Source organism: Crinia signifera, chromosome 1, assembly GCF_055691185.1.
Source record: "Crinia signifera chromosome 1, ASM5569118v1, whole genome shotgun sequence".
NCBI classification, from domain to species: Eukaryota; Metazoa; Chordata; class Amphibia; order Anura; family Myobatrachidae; genus Crinia; species Crinia signifera.
The window spans coordinates 51,890,777-51,909,924 of NC_139217.1; the positions used below are offsets into that span (position 1 = coordinate 51,890,777).

Below are 19,148 nucleotides of genomic sequence, written 5' to 3' on the forward strand. Positions count from 1 at the left end.
TCTGCTGTGGTGTTTCTAGCACAGGACTGGTTTGCATATCAGTGCTGATATACAGACCACACTGTGCTAGAAGCTACACAGCGACACCCCAGACAGGTAAGAGGAACTGCATGGGTTTTCAAATATGACTGGTGCTAGAATGAACACTACTAGTACCATACTGTATATATGACTGCTAGAAGCTACATCTGGAGAAAAGGTTGATGCACAGGGATGCCTGCCACACTTGTTACACAAACCAATGGACACAAGCAGCCTATTGTACTGCAGGGGTATTTAACGTGCATGCCCACAGCTGCTTCGGAACTACGCGTCCCAGCATGCATTGCAACAGTTTATGCATGTCCTACAGTGGCGTAACAATAGCCCAACAGAGGGGAGGCGCTGAGTAAAGTGTGGGTGACGGGGGTCTGCGGAGGCTATTGTTCCACTGCTGCCTGCTTGCTGCCGCCACCAGCACCTCTGTAGCCGAGACACGCAGATCTATTTGTCTGCGGTCCCGGCGCTTCTCCTGGCTCGGCTCCTGTCATGCTGCTATTCAAATCTCCCTTGCAAAATGTCCACCCCCTTATAGCAGACTTTTTTTTTTAATGCTAGAGGAGCCTCCTCTAGCATCCCAAAAAACGGTCTGCTGTAAGGGGGTGGACATTTTGGGAGGGAGATTTTAATAGCAGCAGGACAAGAGCCGAGCCAGGAGGAGAAGCGCCGGGACAGCAGAGATCTGCGTGTCCCGTTTAAAAAGGCAGCAGGGACAAGCGCGGGGGGGGGGTAACTTTTTCTTGGGGGGCCGGGCGCACCAAAATTCCCGGTGCGGGGGTTGCAATTTTATGAAGTTACGCCACTGATGTCCTAATAACAAAACTGTGACATTGCTGGCTGGGATGTGCAGTACCGCAACAGCTGGAGAACCATAGGTTGACTATGTACACCAGCTGTACTGTTTTTGAACTGGGGAAGATTATAAATAGTTTATAATCTTCCCCAGTATATACAGTTAGCCTCAATATGTCATACGTTGCAAGACACCCTGCACACGTGTTCCGTGCATCTTAACCGGCTTAATGAGACTGCACTGATTAATTTGATGTATATCTGTGAGTATGAAACGAATCACAACAGAGCATAGCTAAATGAACCCGTTGGTCGCTACAATTTTGTTGCATTTCTGAGCCGCCAATATATTGAGACACTTCTGTATTTGGAAATGAGGAGAAAACTATTCTTCATGTCCTATGAGAAGAGGATGGTTCTTGTGACGGACCTCCTAGATTACTTTCATGGACCATGACTTCTTTGTATTCCACCCTTTGGTATGTGCAATTACTAACCGTGACATTTGTTGGCTTTTTGCGTATTCACCTAAATGAAAATTCCAACGACAACGTGAGTTGTTTGTGACATTCATTATCTTAAAGGATCACACCTAATTATCCTGCTTTATGTATGACACCGTCCCATACAACCATTTGTTAGCAGAGGTGTGACCAACCCTTCCTACACGTCACCTTTACTAACGTGACAGCCGGGGGAACGGTAGGACTCTATTGTGAGAAGTATCTCTGGGACCATTTGGCTGAGTTTAGGAGACGTTTGCCAGGTAATCCAGGACATTGGTGGTATAACATGAGCCTTCCATACTGTCAGGATTTAATTGCTTATACAGGAGTACTATGCTGTGACAGGAAGCGCAGTTCTAGAGGCAGCTGTCGGAGCAAACCCACCATGAATTTGTGGTCGAGGGGACAAAATGTGAGTTCTGCTGTCCTGACCCATTCCTTGGAATATTCCTGCATTCATTTTGCTTGTCCACGCACAGAGTTGATACTGTGAGGTGGATTTATCATGCTTCATAAACGGTGCATCTCAAAATGGGTCCTCAGGATTTACCAATGGTCCAGGTTTTAAGAATATCTATGCTTCAGCTCAGGTGACTTGATTAGTACCTCAGTCATTTTGTTTTACCTATCTGTGCTGTAGCATGAATTCACTTAAACCTGTACTGCTGTCAGCATCGGAGACTGTGGGCGGTATTCAATGAGCCTGATTCGCCATGTTTTTATGGCGAATTTGTGCTGTTTGGCGAATTTTTGACTAAAACGGTGAATCACCCTATTCAATGACCAGATGGCGAATACATTTGAAGGTTTTTTTCGCCATGATTCACTGAGTAGCAATCGCTATCTTTTTATGGAGAAGTGGAATGTGAACTTTTAAAATAAAGTGTTTTGTTTTTTACATTTGGTGTCAAAAAATCAGGAATTTTATTCTGAGGAGGGGCATGCTATTTTTATTCATGTGCTGTAAGCACATGAATATATATTTAATTTAAAAAAAAATATATATATTTTTTTTTTTTTTACACCGCAGCCAGCAGGGGGCGCCGGAGCCGAGCCGCTCATTACATATTCATATATTCACTGCACCCGATCGTTACGATCGGGTATAGTGAATATACGGTCCCCTGCTGGCACCCCCGGGGGGCAGCCTGTGCTGCCTGGCACCCGGGGAGTCCACCTCCCCCCCCACAAACGTTCTGGGGCAGGCAGAGAGACTTCCATCTCTCTGCCTGCCACCGTCCTCAGGCTCCCTGCGGCATTCGCCGCAGGAGCTCATATTCGCCAGTCAGGGGCAGCGAGCCCCTGACACGTTGAATACCGGAGCCCGCCGGCTCCGGAACGTGGCGAATGTGCAGCGAATCCTAAAAAGGATTCGCTGCACCTCGCAGGTATTCTCATTGAATACCGCCCTGTGTGCAATCTACCCCGCAACCTTCTGATGGCCCGCAGGTTGTGGCAGTTGGGAGGTGTGGGCTCGACCATTTCTGAGTCAGATAACCTATGTTACCCACAGATCCTACTCACGTCCAAACCAACTCGAATCCGGATTATTGCCGGTTCACAGGTTTTTTTTCTTTTTTTTTTCTAGGGGGCAGTTTCCACTGAGACCCAACCCGGGTTGACCCGGCAATAACCCAGGATTATGAGACGCTGTAGGAGATGTATATGTCAGCAGTTATTCTATCAACATGCTTAAAACGTTGACCTCATAAGTGTCAGCATTATCATTGGAGTTGGTGTTATGGCTAGGGATAGACTTCCTTTAAAAACACTATATTGACATACAGATGGAGCCTTCTTCAACTAGCCATCTCTGGTGAGCCATGGTGAGCCATGGCCTATTGTTCTCAGCTGCAATACAGTACATAGAACAATATAGTAGGGAATTAGCATAGGATTAAGTCCGACCGCTCACTTAATCCTATTAAAGGGCTAGAGTGCGAAGACTCGTGGTGATTGATAAATGGTGCTCCAGCCAATACGCTCCCATTAGCGCTTCTCCCGTGCAGTGTATGCATGTCCCCGCATTGTGGCTTGTGCGCTAATAGTTCAGGTACATTACCATGAGTCATAACAATTTGCAGGAAGAGGGTTCTCTTGTTAGGACACTACTGTACGTTGTGAATCATTCGTCGGCGCTTGATAATTGCACAATTCCTCCTGTTCTCGTATTATGTAGACATGAACAAACACGACTAAAAATGTTCCCCAACACCCCATGCCCTGACGCTGTCACACTCACGTTGCTGATCATGCTCCTTGCAAGAACAAATGTTCAGCATTTCTGGTGTTGGAAAATGATGTTCCTCCAAATGCTGTCAGTATCCTATTACAGCAGGTTATGCAGTGCCCTCTCCAAAGCTGCTGTTTGCTTATTTTGGATGCTTTCTATTTGCGCGTGGGTCAGATGAATATACAGTACATCATATGCTCCCTTTAGTTCTCAGCTATTAATACATTAACCTAGAATTCAACATGGGAAAATTCCTTGTACCCTATGTAGCAAAGTGCCATGTTTAAATTTACAATGTTGAGACCTTTAAAATGCTTTAAATCACTTTACTACTGCGTCTGCATTCTCCTGTCGACAGGATCATACTTTCCTACCCTCATGCATTCTGCAGGAGACTCCCTGAAATAGCAGCAATCTCCCTCTCTCCCTCATTAGTCTAGCAATCTCCCTCATTTCACCTAGCGCACATTACACTGTTACATATTTTGGGGAAAAAGGAATGCGAGATAGATACATTTACATTGAATCCTCAGCACCATTTCCCAGCATTTTACCAAGTATAGTAGCTCTTACTAACTGCTTTGGGGCTCATCTACATTTGGATATAAGTAATTTTAAAAGATTCCTTTCAGATGTAGCAGTGCACACCCACGCTTCTAGGTGCCACGTTCACAATCTCTTTTCCCAATCTCCATATATGGAACTAGACACGCCCTTTGGGTGGAGCATGACAAGCCCCCTCAATGGGGTGCTGTGGGCATATTTTTTTGTGTTTGTACCGGGAGCCAAATTTCAATGGAAACTGCTCTACATGGTCCTTCTACTACATACTCTTAATAATAAAGAAAGAGACCCATCTCTAACAACATACCCACTAGCCTAGAACACACGCATACCCCAAGTTATCCCAACAATACCGGTTTTGTTTATAGACTGAAGTGTGATAATGGTTTTAGTTCTCTCTGGAGTATTTATCTTCTAACATATACAGAATTTGTCTTATCCTTTACAAGCTTTATATGAATCAAACTTACGGGAATGTAAATAGAGGTTTGATATTAAGAATAGGCCTGTTATCTGGCGCTCCCACTGTCTTGTGGGTAGAGTTTCAAAACAATCGTCAGTAAATAGTGATTTTGTTTGTTCTTTTTTTTCCCCGGTTTACTATCCTAGGAGGCAGAAGAATGTTTGCACAGCTAATGTTTATTTATTAACCGTGTCTTATATAGCGCACACATATTCCGCAGCGCTTTGCAGCTAATAGTGTATAATTCACTATTTTAATATTTCAGGGATACACAAAATGTATTGGTTAGGTTTATACGTTCTATTCTGCTCCTCGTCAGCAAAATCGTATTCTCTTATCCCATTGCAGCTAATAGTGTATAATTCACTATTTTAAAATTTCAGGGATGCACAAAATGTATTGGTTAGGTTTATACGTTCTATTCTGCTCCTCGTCAGCAAAATCGTATTCTCTTATCCCATCGAATGGCAATGCATCTTGGTTACAATGGGGGTTATTCTAGTCCATTCTTTCTGACAAAATCCTTCTTAGATGGACAAAACCATGTGCACTGCGGGTGGGGCAGATGTAACTTGTGCAGAGAGAATTAGATTTGGGTGGGGTTTTTCTTCAAAGTGAGATCTATATTGAAGTGTAAAATCATGCAGTCAGTATTTTTCCTGCACAGAAACAAAATAACTCACCCAAATCTAATTCTCTCTGCACATGTTACATCTGCCCCCCTGCAGTGCACATGGTTTTGTCCATCTAAGAAGGATTTTGTCAGAAAGAATGAACTAGAATAAACCCCAATGTCCGAATGGCTGTCTGTGCAGTGTGTGTGTGTGTGTGTGTGTGGAAGTTGCTGATTAGTTTGGCAAATGTGTGTGGCAAACGTGCATTGAAATAGTCTAGGTTAGAACTTCCAAGAGCATTGATAGGGTGCATCCACTGTGCATGGCCACATATTTATGAGATGTTCCTAAACTCTGTCCTCAAGGTACACGGACAGTCTAGACCAGGGGTCCTCAAACTATTTTGCTCTGGGACCCCGTCAGGCAATAAAAATAATGACAGAACGGTACTTGTTTCCTAGCACGGCCACAATCGTAACTAATCGTGTCCCTTAATTAAGGGACACGATTAGCCCGATGGACCCGATTTCCTTTGAAATCAGGTCCATTTTGCCGGCTAGGAAACAAAAATCGGGGGCATCGCGTCGGTCGGGACCATTAACATTGGTCCCGACGCGACCGACGCGATGCCCCCGATATTTGCATTGACTTCAATGTTAAAAAAAATTTTAACATTGAAATCTTGTCGGGAACTGTAAAATATCGGGGGCATCGCGTCGGTCGGGACCATTAACATTGGTCCCGACGCGATGCGACGCGATGCACCCGATTTTTACATAGGATTCAATGTTAAAAAAAATTTTAACATTGAAATGGTGTAAAAATTTTAAAAAATGTGAAATGGGTCAATATGACCCATTTCACATTAAAAATGTCCCCGTCGTCGCCCCACGATAGACGGCAACCCGAAGCGTGGCGAGCGCAGCGAGCCCGCGAGGGGCGGCGGTACGCGTCCTCCGACCTTTTCATGCCCTACTATCCACTAGGGCGTGGAGTGAGAATAGAATAGTGTGGCGAGCGCAGCGAGCCACCGAGCCCGAAGCGTGGCGAGCGGACGCGGATACCTTCACAGGTAAACGCGTCCCTTCGCGGGCTTCACAGGTGTCCGTGGCGACGCCGACAACTGTGAAGCCCGCGAAGGGACGCGATTACCTGTGAAGGTATCCGCGTCCCCTCGCGGGGCTCGCTGCGCTCGCCACGCTTCGGGCTCGGTGGCTCGCTGCGCTCGCCACACTATTCTATTCTCACTCCACGCCCTAGTGGATAGTAGGGCATGAAAAGGTCGGAGGACGCGTACCGCCGCCCCTCGCGGGCTCGCTGCGCTCGCCACGCTTCGGGTTGCCGTCTATCGTGGGGCGCTGTGTACACGCTTCAATTTGGGGGGGTTTGGAATTTTTTTCATTCAATCCAATGTAAAATTGGGTCCCAGGGACCCAATTTACATTGGATTTAATGAAAAAATCGGGTCAAAAATCGGTCGGATCGGTCGATCGCATCGCATGCGACCAAATCGCATGCGATGCGATCGACCGATTTTTTTCAGCACGACCACCCCGATCTTAATCGGTGTGGCCGTGCTAGGAAACAAGTACCGACAGAACCCTAGAAAGTTACTGTAGAAGGTCATCACATCACATGTGTAGTCAGCACATACATGGCAGCATTGTGGAGGCACACAATGATGGGAGGAGTCTAAAATAACAGACAATTCAACAGACTTCTTGAATCTCTGACTGATCAGAAAAGTCATCAGCCTGATGGTCAGCAACATGGAGTCCTGACCCCATGCTGAGAAGGTCGGGACCCACTTTGGAGTCAAAACCCACAGTTTGGGAACCCCTGGTCTAGACTTTAGGGTAACCATGCCTGGGCACAGGTGACTTAATTGGTACATCAGATAGTTTGAATTAGCCATACATGTCCTTTAAAACCTGAACTGTTATGGTGCCATGAGGACTGAGTTTGGGAACCACTAATGTTCATAGTTACCTGTAATTATAGTTGCCTGCTTCCTGTACCTTCCCTTGGGGGTGGGTTGGACTAGAAACTGTGCTCATCGTGATACAAGTCGCTTATAAATATCGTTTCTTCTAGGATAGTGAAATGGGTAAACCATGATCTAATTTGCATTATCGGGCCCTGCCCTCCTGCCCATTGCTTCACCAGGCCCCTCCCCCTCACACAGCAGGGGTTGAGCTTGGTGAAGCAAATTGCATTGAGTCTCCACCCACTTTACAAGAAACAATGTGGGAGCGTGGCCTACTGTGCTGGGTGTGTACTGTTTATATTTTTTGATGCATCTTAATATTATTATTCAATAAAACTACAAGAGGCATCAATTTTAAAGTAGTGTTCCTGTTCATCCATGCAAACGGTGCCATTTTGAGTGTTTTGCTCTTTATGCCGATCTGTTTTCTCCTCCCCTTTTAGATTGTAAGCTCTCATGAGCAGGCCCCCTCCCTCCCTCGTGTTCGTTCCTTCCCTCCCTCCTTCAATTATATAATCATGCCCTCGTAACTGCAAACAGAAGCACATTCAGGTATAACTTTTTGCAGGTAATATGAGGGCTTTAGAAAAAAAAATTACCTTTTGTCTCCTCTTATGTACTGTGTACGGAGCTGCAGACCACTTGTGGCACTATATAAATAATGATTGATAGCAGTATGGTATCTGTCCTTTGTGTTGGTGCCTGTCCTTGTGTTTCCCTCCTATGTCCCTATAGATTGTAAGCTTGCAGCAGGGCCCTCCTACCTCCAAGTCTGTCTGTTGTTACCCAGTTTTTTTTATCACTATCTAACATCTGTGAGAGATGTGCAAATTATCTGCAAAAAATGTCAGCGTTTATTCACATTTGTTATATAAATTCAAATAAAAAATGTGTAAAAAAAAAAAATATTTAGTATATAACGTAAACATTACAGGTCATTATCATGAATGTTTTCTTCACAGTTTTCATACCTATTTTGACAAATTCACTTGGCACTGAAAGGGTTAATTAAAAATGAACAGTTTTGCGCCGTCTCGCTTGCATTTATATATGGCCAACCTGTACACAGATGGAACAGGCAAATGCTGACTTATTACATAGCTTGTATTTGTCATATCATTCCTAGTGTTCATTCAAGCACCTGCTATCTTTGAAAACCCATGCAGTTCCTCTTCCCTGCCTGGGGTGTCGCTGTGTGCTGTAGTGCTTCTAGCACAGTGTGGTCTGTATATCAGCACGGATATGCAAACCAGACCTGTGCTAGAAACACCACAGCAGACGGCGAAACTCCAGGCAGGGAACAGGAAATGCATGGGTTTTCAAAGATAGCGGGTGCTAGAATGAACACAAATTTCTTTCTATTGATTGTAACTTGAATTTGAGTCACCTAAATTTTATGTATATGTATTGTATGATACTTAATATAATATTTGTTTTTCATTCATTTATTTAAACTTTTGTTCTGGAAACATCCAAATATGTCTGGTAACTTGGTATTCTAATGCCGTTTCCTCTCTGGAATATACACATGGCAAATTACTGCCGAGTATTTTTATCCTATAGCTGATTAGGGTTTTTATGCAAAAGCAAAGTGTGTGTGTGTGTGTGTGTGTGTGTGTGTGTGTGTGCGCGCGCGCGCTGCATGTGAGTGATAAGATAGAAAGTCTGATTACCCGAGGAGGAGTTATTGGCAGGAGGGAGGGTGGGGGAAGCTGGAATCAGATTGATGTGCTTAGATAGATCTGTATCAGAATATACTGTCCATTCTATACTTGACAGATATTCTCCATTTATCTATACAAGTTTATTTTCTATATATATATTTTTTTTAGAGGTTGTAATGCAGCTTGGCTTATGCACTCATGTCTCTGTCTTCTCTTCTGCAGGCTGCCACGGTCTCAGATGGAGGTAAGAACCCCTCTTTTATCATTCTGTTACATTGTACTATAATATTATTCTGCATAACAATGAATGCAACAAAGGGCTATTTTGCCTTTTTTTTTGTTTGTTTGTTTGTTTTTTCTTTTTCATATGCTTCGAGTGTCTGCCTGACATGACATTATGTGTTTCTGCAAAGCGCTCATAAAAGGTGGCGAGTACAGCTGTCATGGGGTGCCAGGCGCGCGGGGGGGGGGGGGGGGGTGCGCGGTGTGTCCTCGCCTGTCTCCTATGTGTGGACAAGTCCCTGCCGGTTGTTTGCACGCCTCTGCGGCCGTAGAAGAACAGAGAAAGTTAGAATATAAATATCACAAAGACTTCTTGTCCCCTCCAGTCTTTCATACCCTCCAGCGTGATCTACGTGCGAGGACAAGCCCGTCTGTCAAACCTCATCCACACTGACTGGCACGTAGCATAGTTGTCTATTGTTTAGTGATCTTGTCTGCACAGCTGTGCGTCGTCCTTTTAGGAGAGTCCGATTAACTCCGTAACTATTGTCATTAGTGCTGAGGCTGCTGATCTATCCCTTGGACTGTCGGCGGGCACGCAGTCCCGCAGAGAATGGAGGTTCCAGATGTTTGTTGCGATTGTTGCTGACACAGCAAGTAAAAGGTTAAACACAGGAGCCTACAGATTTGTTCACTGTAGGGCTGGGCACGTTAATGCTTATTCATTGCTTTTACATAAAATCATTGGCGTGTGCCAACGTGTTGCCTCCTGGTATTCCCTTGGCATTATGTTTTTTGAATTTCTTTACATTTGACTTGAAAGGAGAATGATAAAAGCAGGAAGGAATTAAAATGCCAGTGTGCCCGGGACCTGGTATCATGGCATTGGATAATTTATTTATGTCTAGGGAGTTTGTGGGTAAAGATTAGTTGAATGTTTTGGGTGTAATTCATGGTTTTGTTTGGTCTTGTTGGGACAAAGCCTGTGTGTGCGCGCGTGTGTAAATGTACGTGTATATAATATATAAGATCTATATCAATAAAATGGTATTTTATGCTGGAGTGACCTAACACAAGCAATGCAATAGCCCATTCTGCAAAAATAAATATTCACATTTAGCATATGATTGTGTAAACGGAATTGTTGGACTTTTTTTGTGGCTCACTTGCCTTGGGCCACGGAATATGCTGCCACTGAAGAAATAAAGGTCCGTAATCTTTCCGTTACCATAGTGATAGGGTTGGGAATTTCATGCTTGTGAGATGTGGTGCGGTCATGTTCTAAATGTAAACAATCGGAATATCGAAATGTAACTGTGCATGTCAGCATGTTGATATAACCTTAACTTCAGCCTAAACTCAACAGTGATATGTACTGCTGACAGTGAGACTGTCAACATTCACAGTGTTGGCATAATTATGGTGACATTGTGAAATGTCAACATTTTCGTGGCTGACATTTCAGCCATGTCGACGTTGTGAAGGTGGACAGGAGGACTGCATCTCCTGAGACAGTCACTGCAGATTGCACTGGCCGTTGCTCAGTAGGGCTATGTAGAGTTACGGCACGTTTCCCCGTGGTTATCGGTGAGGACTGAAGCTCTTGTGCCAGAACAACAAGGCAATATTTTACAATCCTGAAAGGGCTCTGAAGCCACGATTCCAAGTTATTACCTTTTTTTGAACCCCAGAGCAGCACATCAGCACGTTATGTCTGAGAAACCAGAAAGTTTATGACTCCGTAGAAAGAAGTTAAATATTTCAGACAAAAGCTGGAGATAAGATACAGTTCTAGATAACGTTCCGCTTGCACGATACGTATACAACCCTGCGGTGTTGCTGCGAGATTCTGGATGCATCGGACAACGCGGACAGTTCACTTCCCTGATTGTTTGGTCCGAGTTCTGATTTTTCATTTCGGTTTGAATTGTGAATAAAAAAGGATTTTCTTCCCAAAATAAAGCGGCTTTTGTCTTTGGTACAATGGTTTGAATATAAAAGTGTTCCATACAGAGAAAGAAAAATGATGCTTTGTATCATTGGGTAGATAAATGGTCCATCTCACTGGCCACTTCTATGGGACGACAATGGAGATGGCTCTGTGGTGGCCCCATGGCTTCTGTGGGAAACCACTTGTGGTGATGTGAACTATGTACATGTTGTTGCCATTCATGGATGCCTAATAACCATGATGTGGTATTTATTACTGACCTTGCCTCTCTGCCATCTCATCTTGGACTCACCACCTCAAACTCAATATTTCCAAAACTGAATTACTTTTATTCCCACCCGCTAAGAACAGTTACTATCCTGACATCTCCATCACTGTTGACAACTCGACAATGTACCCTTCCCCACAAGCTTGTTGCTTAGGGGTCACCCTCGACTCTGACCTGTCTGTTTTTCCCCACATTCAGTCTGTCTCCAAATCATGTTACATGCATCTAAAAAACATGTGGAAAATACGACCGTATCTCACACAAGACACTGCTAAGTCTCTAATCCATGCACTCATTATATCCCGCATTGATTTATTGCAATAGTCTCCTAACTGGTCTTCCCAAGAACAGACTCTCGCCACTGCAATCCATTTTAAACGCTGCTGCTAGGCTGATCTTCCTAGCAAGACGCTCATCGTCTGCTGATCCGCTCTGCCAGTCCCTCCATTGGTTGCCTGTATTTTACCGTATTCAATATAAAATACTTCTTCTACTCACATATAAAGCTATTAACCATACTGCACCAGCATATATCTCTTTACTTATCACAAAATATCTCCCATCTCGACCACTCCGCTCTGCACAAGATCCGCGTCTCTCTTCTGCACGGATCACTAGCTCCCATTCACTATTACAGGACTTTCATCGGGCTGCTCCCATCCTATGGAATGCCCTTCCACGCACAGTAAGACTCTCCACTAGACTCCAAACTTTCAAGCGTTCACTGAAAACTCACCTCTTCAGGCAAGCCTATCATATTTTAGTTCCATATGCATAACCCTCTGAGGCACTTATGTATTATATAGCTTCCCTTCTGGACTTGCAGCTTGTTGGGACTGCTATGCTATTACTGGTGCCTGTCCTTGTGTTTCCCTCCTACATCCCTATAGATTGTAAGCTTGCAGCAGGGCCCTCCTACCTCCAAGTCTGTCTGTTGTTACCCAGTTTGTTTTATCTCTGTTTACAATTGTAGAGCGCAACGGAATCTGCTGCGCTATATAAGACACTGTAATAAATGACATTAAGGGGATTATTCAATTAGTTTCGCTTTTTTCGCATCGGTGAAAAACTGAACACATTTGATCCCCGACGAGGCTGTTTTCGCTGCTATTGAAAGCATTTTCGGCAATTCCTTCTCAGTTTTCTTAGTGAAAAGGCATTGTCCAAAAAATGCCTGAGAACAGCTGCAATTTCACCGACAAAGTGGCAAAAAACATGTGGAGAGGCAGCTAATTTGCAGATCCAGGTGTTTTTAGCCACTTCCAAAGCAAAAAAGGATCCCTCCAATTGAGTAAGGCAAATCCCCATGCGCCTAAACAAAAGAGAAAGTGATTTTCCCCCCCACTATGCGAAAAATCGGACCTAATTGAATACCCTCTGAAGTATCAAAAGGGATCTTTATTATAAACTAGCTACAGTAATAAGAGAAGTCTGTTACCTAGGGTTTTTGGACTTTGGTAATTATATATACGGTGGGCTTACGGTTTTACCACACTTACCTAAGAATAAGTCTCAGTATACAAAATACTCATGTATGTCATGAGGTTCTGATTGGTCAATAATGAGGCTCATACGCCTATAAGTGCTAACTTGTTGAGAGCAGTTCCCTCGGAGTCACTCGAATAGCCATCTGACGACCAATCATAATGATGCTTAAGGGGTGTACACACGGGGCGATGAGTCAAAATTGTCTAGTTGGTTAGGCCAAATTGCAAAGTGTGTACAATGCTTTTTCCCTGCAGCATCGCTATTGCCTGGCGAAATACACTGTTCAGGCAAGGCAATTTTCACTAATACCCCATTCACACCAGCCTAAATTCCCGGGTTGAGTCCGGGAACAACCCGGTACTAGCGCTGGTGTGAAAGGTTCCCGGGACAAAATCCCGGGCAAATTCCAACCCGGCTAGGTTCCAGGGTTGTTCCCGGGTTCAACCCGGGGGCCTGGCTGGTGTGAAAGGTACAGGTTATACTTACCTGGGTTGCCGTGTCCTCGGTGTACTGTCTGGATGGGAATCCACGCAGGCGGCGGGCGCAAATGACGGGACAGCCGGTGGATGATGACGCAGTTCTCCGGCGGCAGTGAGGACGCCGGAGAGCTGCGTCATCTTCATCCGCAGCCTGTCCCGTCATTTGCGCTGCCGCCTGTGTGGATCCCTGGCCTGCACGGAGGACTAGCAACCGGGGTGAGTATTCTCCCCACCTCCGCCGCCTGCCCGCCTCCTTCCTGCCCCCTTCTCACACCAGAAAATGCAGGGACATTTCTAGTGTGAATGGGTCCAAACCCGGGAATGTCCCTGCTTGTCCCGGGAACTGAATTCCCGGGTTTGTCCCTGCATTTCTGGTGTGAATGGGGTATAAGCCAGTTTGTGTGTATTTGGCCTATCACCTTTTGGAGAGAGATAAAATACAAGCCGTTCTGCTTCTGTCACTGCCAAAACTTAATATCCCCTCCCACCACAGCCTAACCCTTACCAGCCTGACATTCTTCTGTTTGGCGGCCTACAGTCAGGATTCCGGAGCCGGCATTGTGAGCAATGTCATAGTTCCAGCACATTATTTATTTGTTTTTGTTTATTTACTTCCTTACAGTTTCTTTATATAGTGCACCACGTTCCACTGTAGTCCCCTGACCAGTTTTAGGCTTTCGCGTCTGTGTCTCGTCTGCCGGAATGTCAAACACATTTCAAATGTATCATTATTGAAATTTGCAGATTGCACTTGGTATACAGTCACACGCACAAAAATATACAAATGTTTCACATGTCAAATCAGTGCATTCCCTGGCGCATTGCACATTCAGGCTAATAATACGCTATACTATTCGTCAAAGCTCAATATAAATGAATGATATGCCAAATGGGTACTTGTGTATTATCACGGCGCCCATCGCATCGCAGACCATAAGGCATGCAATGGTATGTGATGTTCCGCGATGTCCCCCGATGTCATACAATGTAATAAACACCCTAATGGGGGCGTACAATGTTAAATGGACCCCCACGCCACCCCCACTATGAACGTGAACCCAAAGCATGGCGAGCGTCCTCTGACCTTTTCATACCCCCATTATCCACATCAGCGTGGAGTTGATTTTATATAGTGTGGCGAGCCACCGAGCCCGAAGCGTGGCGAGCGCAGCGAGCCCCGCAAGGGGCAGCAGAATACATGTAAAGTAATACTCATCCCCTCGCGGGGCTCGCCACGCTTCGGGCTCGGTGGCTCGCTGCGCTCGCCACACTATATAGAATCAACTCCACGCCAACGTGGATAGTGGGGGTATGAAAAGGTCGGAGGACGCGTACCGCCACCCCTCGCGGGCTCGCCACGCTTCAGGTTCACGTTCATACTGGGGGTGCATTTAACATTGTAAGCACCCATTAGGGTGCTTATACAATTTAAAATCGTATAGGGGGCTTAAATCACATAGCGTCGCTGTGCATCGGGTGTATGGCATGCGATGCGATGAAAAATCGTGCGACTTAATGAGCTAACTTAATGAGCTAGCCAAATGAGCTAACCATTCATGGGTTTCCTAACTAAATTTGTGTGAGGCTCAACAGGAAGTATGTGGTGGTTGTTCTAGTTTAAAGAAACCATATTCTGGTCATTTGATTTGATTTGATTTGATTTGAAACTGAATGAGTTGCCAGTTTGTGCACTTCACTGCCCTGAGATTATTCTATTACTGTATGTAACTGTATTAACAGGTGCTAAGTGTTGCCTCAAGCCTGGAAAGATATTAAATCCTGCGCAAACTTCATTTCCAATTTGTTATGCTGTAAAATTTTAATGTCTCATTGTGTTATAGTCATTCTTGGGCCACCCGAAATCTGAGGTTAAGTGGTGGTAACCGTGATTCACTTCCGGGCCTGTTTAATCATCCTTTTTTTTTTTTTTCTCTTTTGAAAGTCTTCATTTGTTTTTAAAAAAAACCTAAAGGAAGTTCTAAATAGTTTAGGCACCCTATGATGAGTAACCCGTAACCACAATCTGTAATTTCTCGAACTCCGCAACCCATTATGATATATCTTGATTTGTAAACCAGCAGATTTGCTCATCCTTTTACTAATGAACCAACTTTCACATAAATTTCCCTAAAAAAGTGATTGCAGATGTCTTGCTGCGCTAAACCTGAAAATTCCTAATTTATACGTCTTCCTTGATTAGCAGCAGACAGTTCTTGGCGCTCTATAATCAGTCTTAATCAACATTTTTTCATATGTACGAGGCAGAAATGATGTTTTTTCTGACATGTATGATAAAACTGTAGCTTTCTAAAGAGAACTTGTTGGCTATATGAAGTGGGATCGGCCATATTGTCACCTGAGGTAATAATGAACAGAATCAGGATGCGGCCTTTTCACTGGCCCGATAACCTCAATCGGGGATTAGGCAAACCTTTTATAGCGTATTAGTAGAGATTTTACCCATCTGCTTTTAGCTATATGCGTATCTACTGCATTCTGCAAAATGGTAGCTGGGATCTGATTGGCTGCTTGGGAAAGCAAATGCACTGGGTCCTATTTAGAAGGTTTCGGATTGGTGGCTTCAACTGATGCTTGCATAGTTTGTCCCAGATCACATTGCCCGCATGCTTCCTGGTGGATGTCATTGGCCAGTTCGGTTTTCCATCCTGTAGAATCGAATTTAAAAACTAGATTCCCAATTGATCTCCCTCTTGGCTGCCCTACCAATGTTAAATATGGTTGTCTGTCCTCTGATGACATTGCCAATGTTCTCCTTCATCTTTCCAGCCATATACTTATTTGATTGAAGCCATGTCTTTTCTTTTTTTTTTTGAGTAGTGTTTTTATTTTTATGCAAGCCCATCTATTGCAGAAAGCACCGTTCACTTGTATCCTGTGCGCTACTCTTAGTGGCTAATGTAATTACAGGACTGAAAAGCCCGGATAGAAGCCGTGCTTATACTATTTAGTGTATGCGTAAGTGTTGCAGTGGGCTACAGCATGTACTGATTTTAGAGAGGGGAAGGGAAGAAAAATTGTGATGCACTTGAAATAGAGAGAGGGACAGATTACAGAGAAAACAAATCACCTAGTCCCGGTAAGGGGGCCTGTGTGACCCTCCTGAAGTGCATTTTTGAGTGGCTGATTGTGGTCCTTTTTCTGGAAGGCATTCTCTTCTGAATCTGTTCTTCTTACCAGAAGTTCCCTCTTGTTCTTGGCTGAGATCATCTTGGCTGTTTGAGCGCGTCACTGCCGTGCTCCGTTAATGTGCAGTGGCATCTGTAACAAGTGCAGGATTCCTGGAAGGAGAGTTTGTCTAGGAATAGTTCCGAAGTTTATTTGAGCCAATCTGCCAGAGCTGCTATCGCTATTTGACGTAAATGGAAATGACGTCACCTAAAACTCCACGCACTAACCCAACTAAAAAAATAAGCAAGCCCTGTTCTTGCTGCAGATACTGTTTCCAAATCTACGGACTTCACACCTATTTTCCTACCAGCCTACTACTGAAATGTAGACTTTGGCAGAAACTCCGGTATCTATTAATTTATCAAACTTGTCAATCGAGCAGGAGTTCAAGCATCATCCATGCCCATAGGTTTGCCCAAGTGTAACATAGAACTAGGGTCTCGGTATATGGAGCACAGCGGCTGAAAAAATTTCAGACCAGAATCTTCAAACATTACTGGCCATCAGGCGTGTTGACGTTTTTCTAGCAGTACCTACTAGGATCCTTTGATTCCGATTTCTGTCCTTCCTTACTTCACTGGGAAAGTAAAATAACACATCGGTGCATTCCTCAAGTTCACAGACACAACACATAGCAGAGCTGATGTATAGGGTATGAGCCTGACCCCTTAATCTGACCTCTGGGCAAAACCTACATATCTGCTTATTATGCCGTGACAATTTTTTATGAGTTGTTAAATGGCTCATTGACTTACATGTCTCTTAGGGGCAGTGTCCTGCTTGGTGGGTCAGTGCCGTAAGAGGGTTCATTTGACAATTTAATTATAGGTTCCCAAACTGTGTGTTTTTTTGTTTTTGTTTTTTTTTAATCTCGATATTTTAGCACAGGCATGTCAAACTCAAAATCCCAACTGGGCCGAAAAATCATGGTCTAAATCCCAACTGGGCCGCAAGAAAAAGAAAGCGTCTTATACGCAATTTTACTCTCTTCTATATAATAATAACAATACCACATAACTGTGTGGTCCCCTCTCCCCTATATAATAATACCATATATCAGTGTGTGCCAGGGGCTGTTATTCCCCTTATATATCACCACCGACGGTGCCTTATACACATAATTGCCCCCACGGTGCCAGGTAACACGTTTGCCCCCACGGTGCCAGGTAACGCATTTGCCCCCACGGTGCCAGGTAACACATTTGCCCCCTCGGTGTCCGGTAACGCATGCCCCCTCCTTCCCAGGCTGGGAACAATGTGGCAACTATCACTTCCCTGGGTAGTGATTCCACGTAGCTACTACTCCAGGACAGTGCTGCACCAAAAAAAAAGGCATCTTACCGCTGGCAGGCATGCCATGGACTCCATGGAGGGTTACTTCACCCCGCTGCTGACACCTTCCCAATGGCAAGGCACTGGGAGGTTACTGCGCAGCTTCTGCTGAAGCACTACTCTCTGCTGCTGCCTCCGGCAGAGGGTTACTGCAGGCCGCTCTGCCCCCTCTCACTGCAGCCGCTCGCCTGCGCTAACCTGCCTTGCCGCCTCCTCCGCGAAGCACCTCCAGCCCTGCACTGCGCGGGTGCACGGTGACATCACCAGTCACCCGCGCAATGCACTACTGGGAACGCTGAAGCCAGGAGAGGCAGTATTACTGCACATTTTTTTTCTGAAGCCTCTCCTGGCTTCAGAGTTTGGATAGGGGCTTTGCCCTTCAAGTCCATGAGCCTGTTGGCCACAAAAGTAGGCGGCCGGGGCTGCAAGTTTGACACGTCTGTCTTAGAGTGTCACAGTTTATTTTGCACTACTCTTATATTATATTAAATTAATATTATCTTAAATTCAGTGGTGGCTCAGAAAATGCGTGAATATCACCCAGTGTGGGGCCCATTAGGACAAATGTTATGGAGAAATGCCCCCCCCCCCCAAAAAAAAAAGGATTACGTTTTATACCGGAGGCTCAGTTTTGTGGGGAAGATTCTTTCTGTCCGCCTATTTTATGATTGGGAGCCACTAGCACTGGGTTTGCCTATTACATTGAGCATAAATAATCTGAAATGGTGTGGTTGGACCACCAACACGGGGCACCTTCTGCAAGCTCCCCGATGCATCCCTGTTTGTCATATCAACCAGTTGTGGCACACAGGGTGACTTTGAGCTGAAAGCAGCTCCGTAAAGGGGCAGACTAGATGGGCCAAATGGTTCTTATCTGCCATCAAATTCTATGTTTTGTCTTTCGAGCTGCTTTCAGCTCCAAAGCCGCCCAGTGTGTATGGGCCAGCAATGAGCGTTGATGCACGCTGCTGTTCGTCTGCTGGTTTTTAACAACAGACTGAATGGTTTTCTATAGTCTCCTGCTATGGATGGAACCCCTTCAAAATGGTGAAAGTCGCTGGGCAGCGGGACAATCTCTCAGTGTGTATGCGCTGAGTGATTTTCAGCCAAGCGATTTCAGCGATCATTGCTGTCCGTGCACGCTGGGCAAAATCGCCCAGTGTGTATGGACCTGAAGTTAGATTTTGTCAACACTGTTACATCTTAATAACTATTGGCAATGAAACTTTAAGCCTACTTCGCTTTGCTTGTAAGATAACTCTTGAATGCCGTTATCAAATAACGTTGAGGCTATAATGCTTGGACTTCTGAAAACTGGTTATCTCGTGTCCTCTTCTTTGCATTTTACTTGCTGGAC

The 19,148-nt window shown here is 44.8% G+C and overlaps 1 protein-coding gene across 1 annotated transcript in view; it reads left to right on the forward strand.

Annotated features, from left to right (window-relative positions):
* The window catches only part of RGS12 (regulator of G protein signaling 12), a 173,193-nt gene that overhangs the window by 91,740 nt on the left and 62,305 nt on the right, over window positions 1–19,148 (forward strand). Inside the window, exon 4 of the mRNA XM_083151805.1 lies at window positions 9,085–9,106. Within this exon, the coding sequence (XP_083007931.1) occupies window positions 9,085–9,106 (22 nt within the window). The remainder of the gene's footprint in view (window positions 1–9,084; window positions 9,107–19,148) is intronic.